Raw genomic sequence first — 19,662 nt, forward strand, 5'->3', positions numbered from 1 at the left:
TGCTTTAATCCTGTTGCATACAGTCTACTATTAAAACGCTAGCTATTAATCAGATACAATTAAAGGATCACTCAAATATTAAATCTTTATATGTCTTCCAGAAGGTAATAATGATCAACAATATGACATCACACACACACACACACAAGCCCACACACACTTCCCTCCTCTTCCAGTGTGACTGCAACACAGCGAAGCTGAGCTTGATTGCTGTTCTACCTTGGAGAGTGCTTCAAACAAACACAGAAGGGTTCTGCATACCTCAGCACACACTCGGAAGAATAACACAGGGCAAGCAGAGCGGAGACATGTTCAAGTACACGCCTCCATGGCAAGTGCTGTGCCACAGTTTGGAGCATAGCAGTAAGGTAAGTTAAATACACACACATTTATACACACACCATGCTATAAGAGCTGTCAAGGGATCAGAAAGTAGTGAATCTTGTGTAAATGAATACAATATGATCGACTCCTGAAGGAAAGAGAGCAGAATTGATATTTTTTGGCTCTTTCTCATTCCTCTGATAGAAAAATCTGAACGTAGCTTCAGGAAAGTGGTTGAATTATTACACAAAAAGAAATTTGTAAAATTGTACATGTAAAATTGACTAATGAACATTTTCAGTGCTCAGTGACAGATCTTCATCATTGTATACAGTATGTCATATTTTGATGTTACACTGATCTTCCACCAGATGTCAGGATTTGTGGCAATTTGCAGGATTGGTCATAATAAATCTCAGAAGTCATACAAAAAATCATACAGCAATATTTGCACCAATGCTGGAGCCAAATATTTTCCCGTTTACGCCTGTGTCCATTCTAATACAATTCAAACGCAAAACCATGTAAACATAAAGCGCTGATATTCCTCAAATGAGTTTTAATGCAAACGAAAAATCTGGAAAATTGTATAACAGCAGCAACAACAAAGAAAATAATACAATTAACAAATAATAATAATAATAATAATAATAATAATAATAATAATAATAAATAAAATCCGAAATGTCCTTAAAAGCTGCTTTGTGACAATATCCACTGTTAAAAATGCTATACAAATAATAATGATGATAACAATAATGATAATTTTTTGTCTGTACCGCTTATCCGATCTATCCTCGGGTCACGGGGAGCCTGTGCCTATCTCAGGTGTCATCGGGCATCAAGGCAGGATACACCCTGGACGGAGTGCCAACCCATCACAGGGCACACACACACACTCATTCACACACTGCGGGCAATTTAGAGATACCAATCAGCCTAGAAGCATGTCTTTGGACTGTGGGAGGAAACTGGAGCACCCGGAGGAAACCCACCAAGCAACCACTGCTAACCACTAAGCCACCGTGCCACCATAATAATAATAATAATAATAATAATAATAATAATAATAATGTAAACCTTTCCCACATGATTTTAATGCACATATTTGCATCTACATTTAAATTAGTATTCTGCATTCACATTATAATTTTTGCATATTTCATACTCAACATATTTATCCTTTTCCTCCACTTTATTTTTCTATGTTAGGACAGTTTATCTTACTTCTAAGACTGATTATCTCATCATGGCACCTGTTAGTGGGTGGGATATATTAAGCAGCAAGTGAACATTTTGTCCTCAAAGTTGTTAGAAGCAGGAAAAATGGACAAGCGTAAGGATTTGAGCGATTTTGATGAAGGGCCAAATTGTGATGGCTAGACGACTGGATCAGAGCATCTCCAAAACTGCAGCTCTTGTGGGGTGTTCCTGGTCTGCAGTGGTCAGTTTTTAACAAAGTGGTCCAAGGAAGTGGTGAAGCGGAGACAGGGTCCAGGGACCAGGTGGAAGGGTAGCAAGGCTCATAGTATAGGAGCAGGATTCAAGCTGTTTTATTATGGTGTTGATAGTAAGAGAAATGGGGTAGGTGCGGTCCTGAAGGAGGAGTTTGTGAGGAATGTTCTGGAGGTGATGAGAGTGTCAGACAGGGTGATGAGTCTGAAGTTAGAGGTTGAAGGGTTGATGTTGAATGTTGAATGTTGTTAGTGGTTATGCCCCACAGGTAGGTTGTGAGTTAGAGGAGAAAGAGAGATTCTGGAGTGAATTAGATGAGGTGATAGAGAGTATCCCAACAGGTGAGAGAGTGGTGATAGGAGCAGATTTTAATGGACATGTTGGTGAGGGGAACACAGGTGATGAGGAGGTGATGGGCAAGTTTGGAGTTAAGGAAAGGAACCTTGAAGGACAGATGGTAGTGGACTTTGCTAAGAGGATGGACATGGCTGTGGTTAACACTTATTTTCAGAAGAGGGAGGAGCATAGAGTGACTAGGTAGGAGCACACAGGTAGACTACATCCTATGTAGAAGAGGCAATCTGAAAGAGATTAGTGACTGTAAAGTGGTAGTGGGAGAGAGTGTAGCCAGACAGCATAGGATGGTGGTGTGTAGGATGAATTTGATGGTCTGTAAGCAGAGGTCAAAGATCGAGATGGAGAAGGAAACCAAGTGGTGGAAGCTGAAAAAGGAGGAATGTTGTGAGGAATTTAGACAGACTTTGAGGCAGGCTCTGGGTGGTCAGGTAGTGCTGCCAGATGACTGGGAAACTACAGCAGAAGTGATCAGGGAGACAGGAATGAAGGTGCTGGGTGCGTCATCTGGAAGGAGGAAAGAAGGTAAGGAGACTTGGTGGTGGAATGAGGAAGTTCAGGATAGTATTCAGAGGAAGAGGTTAGCCAAGAAGAAGTGGGACATGGACAGGACTGAAGAGAATAGACAGGAATACAAGGAGTTACAGCACAGAGTGAAGAGGGAGGTGTCTAAGGCCAAGCAGAAGGCGTATGATGAGTTGTACACTAGGTTAGACACTAGAGATGGAGAGAAGGACTTGTACAGGTTAGCTAGGCAGAGGGATCGAGATGGGAAGGATGTGCGGCAAGTTAGAGTTATTAAGGATAGAGATGGAAAGGTGCTCACAAGTAAGGACAGTGTACGGAGGAGATGGAAGGAGTACTTTGAAGAGCTGGTGAATGAAGAATATGAGAGGGAAAAAAGAGTAGAAGGGGTGAACTCTGTGGAACAGAAAGTAGATAAGATTAGAAAGGATGAAGTCAGGAAGGCTTTGAAGAGGATGAAAAGTGGAAAGGCACTTGGTCCTGACGACATCCCGGTGGAGGTCTGGAAGTGTCTAGGAGAGGCAGCAGTGGAATTTTTAACTAGTCTGTTTAACAGGGTTTTAGAGAGTGAGAAGATGCCTGAGGAATGGAGAAGAAGTGTATTAGTGCCGATCTTTAAGAATAAGGGTGATGTGCAGAGTTGCAGCAACTATAGGGGGATAAAGTTAATGAGCCATACAATGAAGCTATGGGAAAGAGTAGTGGAAGCTAGGTTAAGGAAGGTAGTGGAAATCTGTGAGTAGCAGTATGGCTTCATGCCCAGAAAGAGCACAACAGATGCAATTTTTGCTCTGAGAATGTTGAAGTATAGGGATGGTCAGAGAGAGTTGCACTGTGTGTTTGTAGACTTGGAGAAAGCGTATGACAGGGTGCCAAGAGAAGAGCTGTGGTACTGTATGAGGAAGTCAGGAGTAGCAGAGAAGTATGTCAGAGTGGTGCAGGACATGTATGAGAGGAGCAGGACAGTGGTGAGGTGTGCTGTAGGGCAGACAGAGGAGTTCAAAGTGGAGATGGGACTGCATCAGGGATCGGCTCTGAGCCCCTTCCTGTTTGCTATGGTGATGGACCAGTTGTCAGAGGAGGTCAGACAGGAGTCTCCTTGGACAATGATGTTTGCAGATGACATTGTGATCTGTAGTGAGAGCAGGGAGCAGGTGGAGGAAAACCTGGAGAGGTGGAGGTTTGCGCTGGAGAGAAGAGGAATGAAAGTCAGTCGTAATAAGACTGAGTACATGTGTGTGAATGAAAGGGAGGGAAGTGGAACAGTAAGATTACAGGGTGAAGAGGTGAAGAAGCTATAGGAGTTTAAGTACTTGGGGTCAACAGTCGAGAGTAATGGAGAGTGTGGGAAAGAGGTAAAGAAGCGAGTGCAGGCAGGTTGGAATGGGTGGAGAAAGGTGTCGGGAGTTCTGTGTGATAGAAAAATTTCAGTGAGAATCAAGGGGAAGGTGTACAGGACAGTGGTGAGACCAGCCATGCTGTATGGTTTAGAGACAGTGTCACTGAGACAGAGACAGGAGTCAGAGCTGGAGGTAGCAGAGCTGAAGATGTTGAGGTTCTCTTTGGGAGTGACACGGTTGGACAGGATTAGGAACGAGTACATCAGAGGAACAGCTCATGTTGGACGTTTTGAGGACAAAGTTAGGGATTAAGGTGGTTTGGACATGTTCAGAGGAGGGAGAGTGAGTATATTGGTAGGAGAATGTTGGACATGGAGCTGCCAGGCAGGAGGCAAAGAGGAAGACCAAAGAGGAGGTATATGGATGTAATAAATGAGGATATGAAGCTAGTGGGTGTAAGTGTTGAGGATGCAGAAGATAGGGATAGGTGGAGAGAGATGATTCGCTGTGGAGACCCCTGAAAGGAATAGCCGAAAGAAGAAGAAGATATGGAGTAATAGAAATCTCTTACCTAATTATTATCTAACTAATTACCCATTTCTGAGAAACTTTTTACCCCTAATTGTAACTCACTACAGTTTTGAAGGACTCTTCTTCTCTCATCCAGCCAATGACTCAATCATTTTGATATTTTGATCATTTTTTCACATGGATGTTTCATGCTTCCATTGAATAAGTATAATTTGTTGTTCTGACGTTGTTGCTGGTAAAACACTTTCTAGCCCCCCTTTCCTTCTTACTACATAATATTTAGTTGTTTAGTTCAGTCCATGGTGACTTTTCGCCATAGAGTATATACTGTATGTGTGGATAGTGTGTTTGTTTGTGTGTGTGTGTGTTTGTGTGTGTCTGCATACACAAGGCTTCTTTTCCATGGCCTAAACAGCTGCTCTTAATCTTAACCTTAACCCCTTAATCTATTAGTCTCATACACTTATTGTAAGTCTGTGTGGTGGGTGTGGCCGTTAACACTCGGTGAACTTTGTCTGTAAATTTGCTACAATAAAGTCTGAAAGGATCTGGAAAGTGTGCGAGTGAATAGCCTGAGTTACAGACAGAAGGTGAGTTTCGTGAGCTTTTCCGTTTCAGATTCAAACAAATTGTCTTAGTTTTAGTTCAAACTTAGTTTTATGAGCTTCATTAGAAATATAATATTTTGGAACACAGATACGGTAAAAATATTTCACTCGAAGGTCTGACTGAAGCAATAACAGTGATATAATGTTTAATGTTGGATGCACTATATTGCCAAAATGTTTGGCATGTCTGCCTTTACATGTACATGAATTTAAGCTTCTGGGAAGGCTTTCCACAAGGTGTTTATGGGAATTTTTGACCATTCCACTAGAAGCGCATTTGTGAGGTCAGGCACTGATGTTGGACGAGAAGGCCTGGCTCGCAGTCTCGGCTTTAATTCATCCCAAAGGTGTTCTATCGGGTTGAGGTCAGGACTCTGTGAAGTTCCTCCACACCATGTCTTTATGGACCTTGCTTTGTGCACTGGTGTGCAGTCATGTTGGAACAGGAAGGGGTCATCAAGCTGTTCCCACAAAGAGCATGAAATTGTCCAAAATGTCTTGGTATGCTGAAGCATTAAGAGTTCCTTTCACTGGAACTAAGGGCCATCTCCTGAAAAAGAACACCTGAATTCAATGATTTAGAGGGGTGTCCCAAAACTTTTGTCAATACAGTATATATTAATGCTTAGTTCCAGTTTATAAGAAACATGCAGGGAACTCGGTATAAATGATAATTTCATGGAATTACGAGGATGCAAAGTCGGCTAAATTTGTGTTCAGAACGTTTACGATAGGAATGCTGAAGGATAAGGAGTGGTGAGGGAATGGGTCTAGTAATAAAATAAGCTGTACAATGCGTGAGTGTTCTGATGATTGATCCCATTAACAAGATCCAAGTAATTTGGGTAAATATATAAATCTAAGTAAGTTTTTTTTTTACCATGACACAATTTAACTTCAATACACTGAAGGTAATATAATGAATCATGGCAATATGATATTTCCTCTATATGGTGCATTCCTGCTACAGAGCTCTTCAGTAAAGTTTTGAAAAAAAACTAGGACAGCCCTTTTAAATGCTCTCGTCCAATCAGCTGCATGTAGACGGCAGGTTCCAAGAAGCGACAGTGCAAAAGGTTTATCAGTGGTGTACAGTCCACTGTGTCACGCATGGCCACCCTCTGACAGTCAGCTAAAGCCATGAAAAACTACGTAATCCAGCTCACATGAGCAGACTGTGTTATCTAAAGAGTTTGACTACATTCAGCTCGGTCAAGTGTCTCGTCTTTATCACTGGAAGTATTTTTAGTGTAAAAGCAAGTCTTTATTGCATTAACGTTGGTGTGGCGTGAATTCCCTCCAGTTTTATGAGGTAGGTAAAAGACACAGTTCCGTGTAACTAAGTTTACTTTTATTATTTACTGAAATATTGGAACTAATACGATAGATAAGTGATCAATGTAAGGATTATTTATGTGAGGATTTTTGATGTTAAAATAATACTCACACGCAGTGGGGTCCAAAATTCTGAGAGCGCTAGTGAAGTTAGCACATTCTTTTATAATTGAATGCAACTATGATATTTATTAAAACATATTTGGCAACAACTCGAACGGAAAGTTCTTTGCAATAGAAATAGAACTTTCTTGTAAACTATTTACATGAATTTCAGAGTATTTGTTATGTCCCTTATTTAATGACAGCATGCATTCGAGCTAGCATGGACTCCACAACTTATGATCCATTTTAGATCAAATCCATCGAAGTGTTGTCTGAATACGTGATTCAATAGAAAAGGAAAAATACAGGAAAAAGTGACCTTTTGTACAAAGTGGTCAATATCACACATTCAAACCAGATTTTGAACATTTACCTCCTTTGTTGTAAATATTTCTGATTTTAACGGAAAAAAAGATGGATGACTAACTTTTAGAGGTCTTTTAGCATTATGTTCTGATTTGAATGCCAACCCTATTATGTGGAATCTTGTATTGTTTTAAAAACTAAAGCTTCTTGAAACATTTTTTTTAAAGATATAGAAAGCTTAAATTGTAAATGATTAAATGAGGGTGTGCTGAGCCTCCTACAGTTCTTACACAACCTTTATTTGGCATCATGTGCTTCACCTTTAAAACTGAACTACCTGTAATAAAGTAAAAGATTTTAAGACATGCCATTCATGTTTTTTTTATTTGGTTACCATTAGCATTACCATAGTCATATTTACTATCTATTTAAAATGTTTTCCATGTAAATACTAAAATAAATCAAGTTATTGGTTATTATTGGAAAACCTTTCACAGCAGTTAGTCAGAGAATGATTACAGTTAAGATTTAAACAGTGTCCTGATTTTACAGAGGCAGTCAAACAGTCCTCAAGATGTACAAAGCCGAGGGAAAGGGAGGATTCTGAGCCGCTCGTATAAAACATCTTCATCACAAGACCTTGTGACTGCTGAGGACCACCAATTATCCACAATCACCATGGCTAGCATTCCGAAACGGTGGGTGATGAAACCTTTGACACCAAAATTAGAGAAGTCTGACCTCCGGACATTTTTGAGCCCTGGCAGTGAGCCGTATTCCTTAGAGAATAGCTGGAGTTTCAGCCAGAATGGCGATTCCCATCCATTCTCCACTGATAACATCTCAGTGACCCAGTCCTCTGTGAGAGTCACAAATGGAGAAGGTTTGGTGGATGTTGTCCATGCCAAGCAAGTGGCTGTGTCTGAAGACAGCAGTGAGGACTGGCAGCCTAGTACACCTACCAGTCCTAGTTCTGTGAACAGTTCAGACTCCCATGTGGGTTTCTACTCCTTTGTGGATGACCCAACAAGCCCAGAAGCTGAGAAGAATGAAGTTTACATGGTCTCACCAAAGAGGCAAGCCAAACTAACTACTCTGAAAGAGAAGAGTAGGTTTAAGCTACAGACTTACATGGAGGAGAGAAGACCTGAGAAGCTGTTTCAAGAGACTAATGGTGATCAGTACCATATTGGTGAAACATCAGGAGAGGACTATGACAAAGATAAGATGGATCGAAATGAGATCATCCGGAGGCAGGCGCCTAAAAAGAATGCTGTATTCAAAGAACAGTGGAGTGCCTTGGAGAACCTAGATCTTACTAACTCCCCACAGCGTCTGATCGAAGGATTAAGTGTGTCCTATAGCCCTGTGAGCACAAAACCTCTAGAGTCTGAAGCAGAGCCCGGCACCATTGACAACCAGCAAATTGACTTCAATGCAGCACGTAAACAGTTCCAAATGATGGAGAGCACAATGCAAAACCCCTTCCAGAAGAATCCTCAACAAGAAAATGCTTCTCCAAAACTACGTGGACAATCGTTGTCTGCAGGAGCAAAGCTTTTCACAAAGGATGTCAGCAAAACTGAGACCCAAATGGATGACTATTGGAAGAGACAAAAGAACGAGGCAGAGCCCATCAAGGAGGATCTAGAAAATAGGAGTCAGACTAGCTTGATAGATTTTGTAGAGTTTGGACTTGACAACCAAAGCATGGACTCTACAAGAGCTGGAAGTTTATCATATGAGCCTTCCATGTTAAACAGCACATCTGTGGCTAGCATGAGTGAAACACCCATAGAGCGAGAGATTCGAATAGCTCAGGAACGAGAGCAAGACCTCAGGCGTTCACGAGGTATATTTCTCCCAGACACATCAGAGATGGTTGAAATCAAGACCAAGCCTATTCTGTCCCTACCAACACCACAAATAAAGCCTCTAAAAGCTAAAGAGCCCAACAGAATGAGTTTCTTCATTCTACGTGAGATGGAAAAGGGTAATCAGAACACAGGTCTTCAAGGTGAAAGAAAGAGAACTTTTGGTTCTCTGTCAGACCAACTAGACATTATATCTTCCAGCACAAGCCCAAGCATAAATCTCACTGGCAGATCTATTATTACAGAGGACTCATCAGTTATAGAGAACCCTGAGAATGTAGAAGAAAAGAATGTATTTGTATTTGAGGAGCCTCTCTCACCCTGCTGCCCTCATCGACACCCAGATGAGACAATCACTTGGAAGGAAAGTACTGCAAAAATTCCAAACCGACTATTTGAAACATACACCAATGAAAAAACTGCAAACCAGCCATTTTGGATGGCAGATTATAAGCCAAAAGAATCACAGAGAACCTTTAGCACAACGTATCCACTTTCCGTTCCAGCTGAACCTGTAAGAAGAAGCAGATCTACAGAAGATTGGAAATCTCTTTCTGAGAGCTCAAGCGATTGGCCCCGTATGTTAAATGCCCCAGATAAAATCCGCAAAGAGATCGAGGAGAACCTCAGACGAGAGCAAGAGCTTCAAGAACTACGAGAAGCAAGCAATCTCTCATTTGCCTCGGATGCCACAATGGCCTCAGATGAGGTGTCTGGACAAAGGAATAATGACCAAAATCCAGTAAACATCTCTTATGACAATTCTATAGAGGTAGATGCTGCCCTACCACAAAAATCTACACAGAGGACCAGTTACAGTTCCTCTTATTCCTGGAATGTGGATCCCACCCCTGTGTCCTGTACAGCAGTGCCAGGTATCTTCAAAAAGCATGATTATTTATTTAATTTTGAGTTAGGCTAACCATTTTTGATTTTACAGTAGGATTGCTTGTGCAGGAAGCAGAAAGTTCACATTTCATTAGATTACAAGAGGTCATTAGCAGATAAACAAGGACACTGATATGACCCAGTTATACCAGCAATATATCCACCGATTCCCGTAGTGTGAAATTTGAACACGGAAATATCAACGAGTAATAACAGGCTCAAGGCCATGTTATGATAACAAAATCATAAAAATTCCATTGAATCATATATTGGGCTGTGTTTACATTTTCACACAAGGTAATACATTTCCTGAAACACTTAAAACATGGTACCTTTTGTTTGAACTCACTGTTTTTTCGTGTGATCAAAAAATATTGGAACACATGACTGACAAGTTTCTTATTGCCCAGGTGTCCTGTTAGACTTAGTATTTAAACAGTTAATAGACCTGATTGTCTATTAATTCTTGGTTTTCACCTGTGAAGACTGCATTTGTTGTGTGATCAGAACCATTGCTCAAGCACTGGGATTAGCCAATACAACAATTTGGAATGTCCTAAAAAAATATAGAGCGTACTAATACACTAACAACCAGACATCAATAATTTGGCCAAGGAAAACAGCAGCAATTGATAACAGAAACATTGCATCGGGAAGGATAAGAGTGGACACCCCTGATTTACAGAGAAATGCATCCAATCTAATTGTAAGGAACTTCATCATGAAACAAGACAAGACCCCAAACACAACAAATTACCTCATCAAGGGAAAAAGTGGAAAGTTTTAGACTGGTCAAGTCTCCAGACCTTAACCCAGTTGAGGAGCATATCACTTCCTGAAGAGAACCAACAACTAAAGCCAGTAGAAGCCTGGAAAAGCCTAATAAAATAAGAATATAACATTTTGGTGACGTCAGTGGGTCAGTGGCTACATACAGTTAACACAAGCAAAAGATATGTATCTGTTCCTATATTTTTGCTCACTCAAACATTGGGTGGTCTGCCACCAAAGGTGCCATGTTCTAAGTTGTTTAATACGTCTAGATCTAAATATCAGGAAATTAAAAATGGAATTCTGATCTACAGTTTCATTTTTTTTTTTTATGTATCAAACCAAAATGTCTTCAGTAATTAGCAAAAACAAGGGATTAGTCTTGCTGTTCCAATACTTTCAGAGAGGGCTGCATATGTGGCTAAGTTTTCTGTTTCACACTGATTTACTGCAGGTCTCTGATTAACCTTTGCCTTCGTTGTTTATGGATGTCATCAGTGTAGGATGAGACAAAATAGCTTACCTAATTAGCTTCTGAACTTTGATCACATGCAAGGTGAACCGGGAACAATGCAGCATGAAAAGGTTAATTATTGATCCAATGGACATGGGTGATGATAGTTTCACTATTATTATTTCAAATAATCATTTTATATTAAATCTTACAGATTATTGGGGTTTTTTTGTGTTTGTTTATTTGGTAATGGTTGGCATATATATAAACTTTTTATTTTTATTTTTATTTCTTTCCAACAGGCCCTCGTTCAAGACTTTCCTCCATCATGACAGCCCAACCGTGGAGTAGTCTCAAGCACACAACCCCTGCAGTCCATAAGGCAGTTCCTACTCTTCCATCTAGTCCATTAACTGAAACCTCCTCTCACAAGGGCCTGACAAAGACACTGCTGGATGACTTTGAGGAAAGGCGAGTCAGACTGAAGCTTGAGGAGAGCTCTGTAAGTGAGCAAGCTACTTTTCCCATATATTCACTGTTCATGGATTTTCCCAAAGTGTAATAGCAAGCAGTGTGTCCTGCCATTGACTGCATCAACAGCACACATAGAATCTCAGCAGACTCAACTTTATTGAGTTAAAAAGACAGAAATGAATCAGTAGATATACATAAATTAATACAGAGTATACTCTTAACCCAGAGTGTTTAACTTTAACTCGGTCTTGTTTTCTAGTATGCTGGAATTCAACCTATTGATGACATTAACAATGAGGTAAGAGGTCTGGTCCTTATCTATCACGTTACATATGTCTAGACCTGCATTTCCTCATTGGTGCTTGTTTGTTTCCTGCAGGTTGTAGAAGTGACTCGTGTAACACGGCACAAAAACACAAGGGCTCTACGCTGGGAAGCTGGTGTCTATGCCAATGAAGACAATGACTGAGTCTGGACATGCTGTTCAAGTGGGAAATATGCATATACCTTAATACTAATGCTAGTAGCAATCATCTCCAGACTTGATTATCTGGACAGGCTGGATCTAACTGACATCTTGTACTTATGATGGCACCACCCTTTAAAAACACCCTTAAAGAACTACTGAGGCAATATTTACCATGAAGGCCCTTCGGAGATACAGAAAACTATGTCATGGTTTGGATTATAACTAATGGGCATTATTTCATGATTTCAGAGTTCTTGGTTGGAAACATGGCTTCTCTCAATGCTAGAACTTATTTTTTTTACCGAATCATTGCCTGATATTGGTCAGAGTGGTAGAAAATACCGCAGTTTGAACAAACTTGCCAATAATTGTTCTCTAAGTCATCAGTATTACCAGAAAATACAAAAAAATGGAGGTTTACCAAATTTAAAAAACAAACAAACTTGTAATCATAAATGAAAACATCGAAAAGTCTGAGTTGTCTATATCTTAAAATAGTCGTTATATTTTTTTAATGATAGAGAAATCGCACTGATTTTATTATTCAGTTTTAGTAGAAAGTCAAACTTTTTTATGTACTTTTTTTGATCAGAAGTATGTGTTTCTTTATTACAAACAGAAATCCAGGTTTTAAGTACCATGTATGACTGATTCATGCAATATAACATAATAATAGCAATGCCCAATATAAATAAAATAGAAAGTGCATAGAGTTTAAAACTGACCCTTAATAGAACAGACTCTTCCGCAGGACATGGGTGAAATAATTTACCATCCAGTAGCTTGAGTAGGTTGTCTAATGTGTTACCTCAGATCATGTTTTGCAAGGCTGGAACAAGCCTTTCAGCTCTTTGTCCTGTGTTCAGTAACTCGATCATTTAATTTATAACCTAAGAAAGGATGTAAAGGACATATGCACTTGTAGAAGTGAACAGTAGAGGGCATGGAAGAGGGAAGGAATTCAGAAGTCCCTTAAAATCACTTAATCAGTTCAGTAACCTCCATTTTAAATAATAACATGAAATAATATGGAGCAGTGTAAGCAACAAGTGGAGAAGGAATTTGTCATTTGAAAAACGATCGTAATTTGAAAGACGTTGGGATTTTATTATATCCTAAATCATACCTGATGTCTCTTTCTAACCGAAAGGTATGAACCAATTCAGAATCTACAGCAATGTACTATTTAGTGCATTAGTCTAAAACGACTAATGTGATATTTGTATTCATGAATGAAGATTTGATGAGTTGGAATAAAACTAAATGAAATTGTGAACCTACAGTCTTTGGTCTCAGTGCTCTTTATATATGACATAAGCATCATAAAAAATCATCTTTTGAATCTTTTTTGAATGTCTTCTTTTAAACTGTAGTAATAAAAACATCCAAATTGAGCAGGAATTTATTTATTTATTTATTTATTTATTTATTTATTTTTAATGATCATATTAAAATTTTGTCGGTCCCATACATAATCATAGACAGTACGACATGCAGTGAAATGCTCTATGTCAAAAAATAATAATATAGAATATAAATAGACTACTAAGAATATGTCAGTGATGACAACAGAAAATGAATTTAAATGTACAGGTAAGAAAGGGAGAAATATACAGTATATACACACACACACACACACACACACATATATATATATATATATATAGTATAGTATATGATGAATAGTATATGAATACAAAATACAGTATGGCTGATATGATATGAATATAAATATGATGATAAATTTTATGAATAAAGCGAATATGTGTGTAGCTTTTAGTGCACACATGCCAAATATGCTGTGCAAAGATCCAGCTGTGGTAGGAGGTGATGTGCATATAAGTCCAGACATGTCATATATCCTGAGGTATGGTATGTCTCGACTTCCACTGTGTCATTATAATATACAGGTCAATTTATTTTACAAACCTTTTAACCTGCTAGAATGGAAACGTCTATGTTTTATTTTAATTTTGTATGAATTAAAATATTTTATTACTTTATTTCGTATTCATTTTGTAATTTTTTAAAACCTGGATTTTAATTTGTATTTGTATAAAATCTTTTTCAAAATCTTAAGAAAAACAATCTAAATTCAGAACCAAATGCATTACATTTAATGTCATAAACAATTTTCATTTAATTCTTATATGCTATACTCATTTTTCATAAAAAAAAAACATTGTATTTAAACAATAAAAGAGTAATATTTCCACAGGCTGTTCTAATTGCTCTAAGCCTTTCTCTGGAGCAAATCTTCACAGATGAAATTAACATTCAAAAAATTCAATGGTTTAATCTTTTTTGATATGAAAAAAGAGCATAATTAATCAAATGGCAACAAATATTTATTTATTTATTTATTAAATGTCTATTCACTCGGTTTCTCCATGCCCTGCTTATGTTCTGCTGTTTAATGATGATCTCTGTGCTGTGACATGTCTGGGGAAACTCAGCCCTATTCAGTTCTGGGTATTTGTGGTGAATTGTGTATGTTAGATGTTTGTAGATATCCAGGCAATAATGAGTCCTAATGCTGGCATCCACCCAATACAGCTCATATTTTGTATGTTCTGCAGATATACAAGGCATCCCCTAGTTTCCATTTCACTTCCAGTTCTCTAAATTCCTTCTTCTCTTCTGGTGTGTGTAACATTATCAGTCTTTCTTATAGCTTGGGGCATTCAGTCTATAAACTGCTTCTTTTACTTCATTCCTTCATCATTGCTTTTCATTTAAAGAAGGAGATCAGAAAAGGCAAAGAGAGTGCTACAGGTATGTACAGTTTTCTCAAATAAAGAATTATATTTATTATTAGATTTTATCCTATATTTCTGAGTCAAGAATAACAAAAGCGTCTTTCGTTGACTTGAATATACAATAGACATATATGTATTAAATGGTGTAGAGTATATAAAGCTTAATTAATTAATTAATTAAAATTAAAGCATAAAGACATCATTCAAAATACAAATCGTGAAAAAAAGGTCTTGTTTATAAGATGAATCAATAGCCAAACAAAATGAAAGTCAAGCATTAGACAGGCTGGCCAGTATGTTTGATTTCATCACACTTCTTTGTACGCTATCTTAAAGGTTTATCATCCTTAAGACACTACAAGATCCTCTGGACACATGTAATGGCAAGTTTTTTCACTTTAGTGGAGCCAGTGGTGGTTATGCACAAACTGGGCAGCTCTTGTTTTGATATGGCTCTCACCCTGACAGTGTACAACCGCTCACTGGAAATATCAGGGGGACATACTGACCAAGCCCAAGCGGCTTCCTCGAACTTCTTCCTTATCCATTCCATCATATCTGCAGTAGCGGCCATGTTTTCTAGCATCCCACTAGGCCGCATCGCAGACCGATGGGGACCTAAAGTGTTCTTGGTCATCCCTCAGCTGGGTTCTCTGATGGGAATGTGCTTTCTGCTGGTCTTCCTGTTCCACAATCTACCTTTGGAGTTCCTTTTCCTCGGATCCATGGTGTATGGCCTCAGCGGAGGTCCTCCTGCTTTCTGGGCTGGTGTTGCAGCTTTGGCGTCACTCAGCTCGAACCAGAAGCACCGCACTTTAAAACTCAGCGTGGTGGATCTCTGTGTTGGCATCGCAGGGGTGCTGGGTGGTCTGTTATCTGGATATGTGTACCAGTTAGGACATCAAGGACTGGTCCTTTTAATGACTTCCATGCTCTTCAGTGCAGCGTCGCTTTTTTATGCCGTGTTTCTTCTGTCCAGTTCAAGGCAAAAGTGTGATGAGAAGGAGCAGCTGCTGTCAAGTGGGGAGAAGATGGACAGAGTAGCAGTGGGGCTGTTGATATCAGCTATTGTGGTGTTTGATCTGGGAATGATTGGAGCAGAGGATGTTCTCACGCTCTATGTGCTGAAGCCTCCAATGAGCTGGGATTCAGTGTGGGCTGGTTATGGCAGCGCAGCCACTAACGCCATGTATCTGACCAGCTTCCTCGGGGTGCTTGTGCTCTCTGGTGTGCTCGGAGACGTGGCCCTGTCTCTGCTTGGAATCGTGTCCAACTGTACAGGAATGGCTATCATGGCATTCACAGTGGAGAGCTGGGTTTACTTCATGGGTAGGTGATGTGAGCAGGATAAAACACATAAAATAATAATACAATACTTTCATTCTATCATTCACATAATACATATTTCACATATATTTATATCAATATTTGCTCAGTTTATGAAAACTACACTGTAGTACTTAAGACATTGTTCCCAGTCAAGCCACTGATGCTTATCTAACATTTTGTATGGACCTGTTTCCTGACTAACAGCACGAGGGATAATGATGTTTGCCTGTGTTCCCATGCCAACGCTTCGAGCGATGCTGTCCAAAGTTCTGGACACACAGCAATACGGTAAGCGAGGCATGAAACAAGAAGCAGATTAGTTGTGTTAAATGGAAAATCCCTTCATGTGAATTATATTTTTAGTGAAATAACTCCAGGGTTATGACATTTCACAGCAAGCTTCACATGATCGATATATTGCATCACTTGTGATTCAAAGGGGTTCAGTGATGAAAGTGTAAATGTAATGAAAGTATAAAGAAAGCCTACAGTATGTTTAAATATTTAAGAAAGAATAAAATAAGTTTCAGTATTTTAAATATTTAATAGAAATGAATAAATAAAAAGTATTATTGTTTATAACAGGTTTCTGTTCAATTACTTCATATGCTTTAGTCTGACTTGAAAACAGATTGATATATTCAGACAGATTGATATATGAGTATATAATGATTATATAAGTTTAAAATATGTCATTGTTTATTAAATATTCTCCAATATACAGATGACAAAATGTGTCAATGATAAGCATGAGGGCATTTTGGATTTTGCCTCAGGTCCACTTTGCATCCGCGTAGATGTAAAATTCAATGCAAATTCACACTGAGTTCCTCTAAATGATCTCCTTTATCCTGTGATGAAGCATTTTTCCTGTGGTCTCGTCCAGGATAAACCCACCCCCATCCACAGGGCTCTCATCCACTCACTGATCCAACTGAACACCATTGGGACATTCTAACCAACCAGCGTCATCAAAACAACAATCTTTTTAAAGAATGGTGTTTATCCCTGCTGTACCATTCAGGAGATTTAGAATGTACGCCAAGTTGCACTGAAACTGTTCCAGAGGCTTGTGGTGGCTTGGCACTTGCTTTTTTCCCCCTTTAATTTGTCACATGTCTGTAAATACGGTATATCCTGTCAACAGGTGAGAAACTTAATAATAATAAAGCTCAATAATCATATGCTCAATCTTTATTCTAGGATGTGTATTTGGGAGGCTGCAGTTGGCTCTAGCTGTGACTGAGCTTCTGTCTACGGTGCTTTTTACCTCTATTTACCCTCTCAGTCTGAACTGGTACAGTGGCCTCTGCTTCCTTCTCTCGTGTGCCATCAGCTACCTCAGTGTCATACCCATCCTGTGAGTTTCCCATTACTACGGCGAAGGTTTTTGAGAAATTCAGTATAGGAACACATGCTTTTTGCTACAAACTTCTGGCACAAGAAGTATTTCTAGTATTTCTGTATTTCTACCTAGCCCAGAAGGGGTTATATATTTATAGGAATGTTCTATAAAAACAAAAGCACTCAGTTTCAGAGATTTAAAGGCGCTATCTTCAACCACTGTAATTCTGTGTAAGGTTATCATTTTATATCAGACTTGCATTGATATAATAATTTGTTTATTTATACTAATATCCCATAAGTTTAGTTAAGGAAACACTAGTGTACTGGTAAAAAGGGTTACTCATGTAAATTAGAAGCGTGCATGTTGCACCTTTCACTTTGTGTGGTATGCACTACTATTATTTTTAACATAGTTATCTTTGATATGCTGCTTAAAAAGAAAATCCAAATCCTTTCATAACAAATGCTATCATTTTTTTGTTTGTTTGTTTTCAGATACCTGAGGTTCAGGCAGAGGAGAACTGGGTACACACCTATATAAGGGGAAATAGATTTTGTACAGAAATCTGTATTCCAATAATTGCACTAGATATACGAGTGGAAAAGCTACAAACACTATAAGATTATCATGTTTCAGCTGTTGACATTTTCCCAGATGTCTCTGTTTCAGCTTGGGGTGAATTTGAGTAGAATATCCTAATATTTCAATAATGTGTTCTGCATCCAGACAGAGATACAGCTTAAATCCTGCACTAGATATCCTGCAGAGTTTTCCACCAGTTTACTAATTCTACTGCTCTCTGTCCGTTCCGCCATGACTCAGTCCACCAAAGATGCCTGGAACTCAGACACTAATTACACTCGGGACTGCAATACAAATGCTCCTCAACAAAGGTCCCTGAATTATTGACAATTAAGTTAGGCAGGGTTTCCTGAGTGCCACAGCAGAGGATGATGTGCTCCTGAAGCTCTTCTTATTCATTATCATCCATCTGAAAGATCAGGATATGATTTCTGCAGCTCACTGAGAAGAGTTAGTGGACAAATTGTGTGAAGGTACAACAGCAAGTTCAACTTCTTTGAGAAATATCCAGATTTTGTGGAGTGAAAGCGTCTCCAAAAGCCCCCTCCAAAATGATCTTTTACGAAGCATTCGTGTTAGAATCATGATCGTGATGTTGCTAATATTTTTTTTGCTGTAACATTTCCAGGCAATAATAAATATACAGTGAATATACAACACTACACCCCTATCCAGAAATTGCAGGTTGTTGTGTTGTGACAAAATAAACCCAAGGTAAGTTATTTACACCTTTAATGTAATGCAGCAACCAACAGAATTCAAATAAAAATATCAAAGAGAAATATTATAGAGATATAAATTATTATTTATTTTTTATTATATTATTTATTATTATAGGTGTGTAGATTTTATATCATTGTATATAATTTTGTATTAAAATTGCATTAAATAGTCTGTATTATTATGCAATTATTAATTATATAAAATGGCATTTTTAAATAATATAACGTCCTGTTTAGTCAATTAAATCTATATTTAATAAATAAATGAGTAAAATGGTATACGTGAGTGTGCAAATACTGTACTGAACTATGTTCTGTGAAATATTCATTTTTCTTCATTTGGCTCGCTTCCATTGCTATATTTTTGTCATTTCAATGCTGTTTTTTAGGCTTACATGGATGGAAAGATGGCAAATTGATATGATTATCAGAACTAAGACCACTGTAGTTTTCTTGTCTTTTCCTCTTTTGTATGTTATCCTATTTTTGTTTTCAGTGCCTCTTGTTTTTATCAGTGGTGGGCTGTCAGGGCCAGCAAGGCCTTCTCTGCTGGCCTAAACAGCAGTAATCTGAATCACTGACTTGCATTTTAATATATTTAATATAATTTTCCATGAACGTGTATTAAATTATTCCCAATAGTCTATTCTCTACATTTCATAGCTTTTCTCTTGGTTGCGCTGCTTCCAGTAGTGTATATTTATGATAAGAGTATTTATCCAATCATATTTCACCCAGTGGCTGACATCATGTGTTGCCTGGCTCTAAGGCCTTCAGAATCAATAGTGCAGGCGCCCGTAGCTTAAAATAAGTGGCAATGAAACTGTTCCATTAACCAATCAGATTTCGAGTTGGCGTCACTGGGGCCATCTAGCAGGCATACGATTACGTCAGCAATTTCCCGTCCTTTGATTGGATCATTGGAGCGAACCGCACAAACTAAATAAAATATATATATTTTAGCTCACAATGGCTGACAGAGGAGAAGAAATCAATTTGGTGAAGGCCAGTGAAGGTCTAGGTGTGAAATGCACGGCCCGCCACTGGTTTTTATGCTGCATCAATCTTTATCAGTCTAATTTTTCTTTTTCATTTGTAAAATCTGGAGC

The 19,662-nt window shown here is 38.6% G+C and overlaps 2 protein-coding genes across 3 annotated transcripts; both read left to right on the forward strand.

The window, feature by feature from the left end:
• Positions 1-223: 223 nt before the first annotated feature.
• On the forward strand, positions 224-12,435 carry misp (mitotic spindle positioning). 2 transcript variants are annotated; one of them, XM_058401675.1, is made up of 5 exons: positions 224-368; positions 7,436-9,632; positions 11,173-11,372; positions 11,604-11,642; positions 11,724-12,435. In XM_058401675.1, the coding sequence occupies exons 1-5, from the start codon at positions 309-311 to the stop codon at positions 11,811-11,813; spliced, it is 2,586 nt and encodes an 861-aa protein (XP_058257658.1). In that variant the 5' UTR covers positions 224-308; the 3' UTR covers positions 11,814-12,435. The 2 variants fall into 2 exon arrangements, with proteins under 2 accessions (XP_058257658.1, XP_058257659.1); XM_058401676.1 differs by lacking the exon at positions 224-368 and adding an exon at positions 6,221-6,449.
• Positions 12,436-14,464: 2,029 nt separating this feature from the next.
• On the forward strand, positions 14,465-18,662 carry si:ch211-262i1.4 (thymic stromal cotransporter homolog). Its single transcript, XM_058401351.1, has 5 exons — positions 14,465-14,588; positions 14,909-15,901; positions 16,106-16,189; positions 17,105-17,261; positions 17,744-18,662. Exons 2-5 carry the CDS (start codon positions 14,953-14,955, stop codon positions 17,787-17,789), a joined length of 1,236 nt encoding a protein of 411 aa, XP_058257334.1. The 5' UTR covers positions 14,465-14,588; positions 14,909-14,952; the 3' UTR covers positions 17,790-18,662.
• The last annotated feature ends 1,000 nt before the right edge of the window (positions 18,663-19,662 follow it).

Source organism: Hemibagrus wyckioides, linkage group LG10, assembly GCF_019097595.1.
Source record: "Hemibagrus wyckioides isolate EC202008001 linkage group LG10, SWU_Hwy_1.0, whole genome shotgun sequence".
Taxonomy (NCBI): domain Eukaryota; kingdom Metazoa; phylum Chordata; class Actinopteri; order Siluriformes; family Bagridae; genus Hemibagrus; species Hemibagrus wyckioides.

Bases quoted from the DNA above. Each gene is read 5' to 3' on its own strand.
- misp (XM_058401675.1), top strand. From the start codon at position 309: ATGTTCAAGTACACGCCTCCATGGCAAGTGCTGTGCCACAGTTTGGAG. The intron at 9,633-11,172 runs GTATCTTCAAAA...TCTTTCCAACAG, and splicing joins GTCCTGTACAGCAGTGCCAG to GCCCTCGTTCAAGACTTTCC. The intron at 11,373-11,603 runs GTAAGTGAGCAA...CTTGTTTTCTAG, and splicing joins TGAAGCTTGAGGAGAGCTCT to TATGCTGGAATTCAACCTAT.
- si:ch211-262i1.4 (XM_058401351.1), top strand. From the start codon at position 14,953: ATGGCAAGTTTTTTCACTTTAGTGGAGCCAGTGGTGGTTATGCACAAA. The intron at 15,902-16,105 runs GTAGGTGATGTG...CCTGACTAACAG, and splicing joins GAGCTGGGTTTACTTCATGG to CACGAGGGATAATGATGTTT. The intron at 16,190-17,104 runs GTAAGCGAGGCA...TCTTTATTCTAG, and splicing joins TCTGGACACACAGCAATACG to GATGTGTATTTGGGAGGCTG.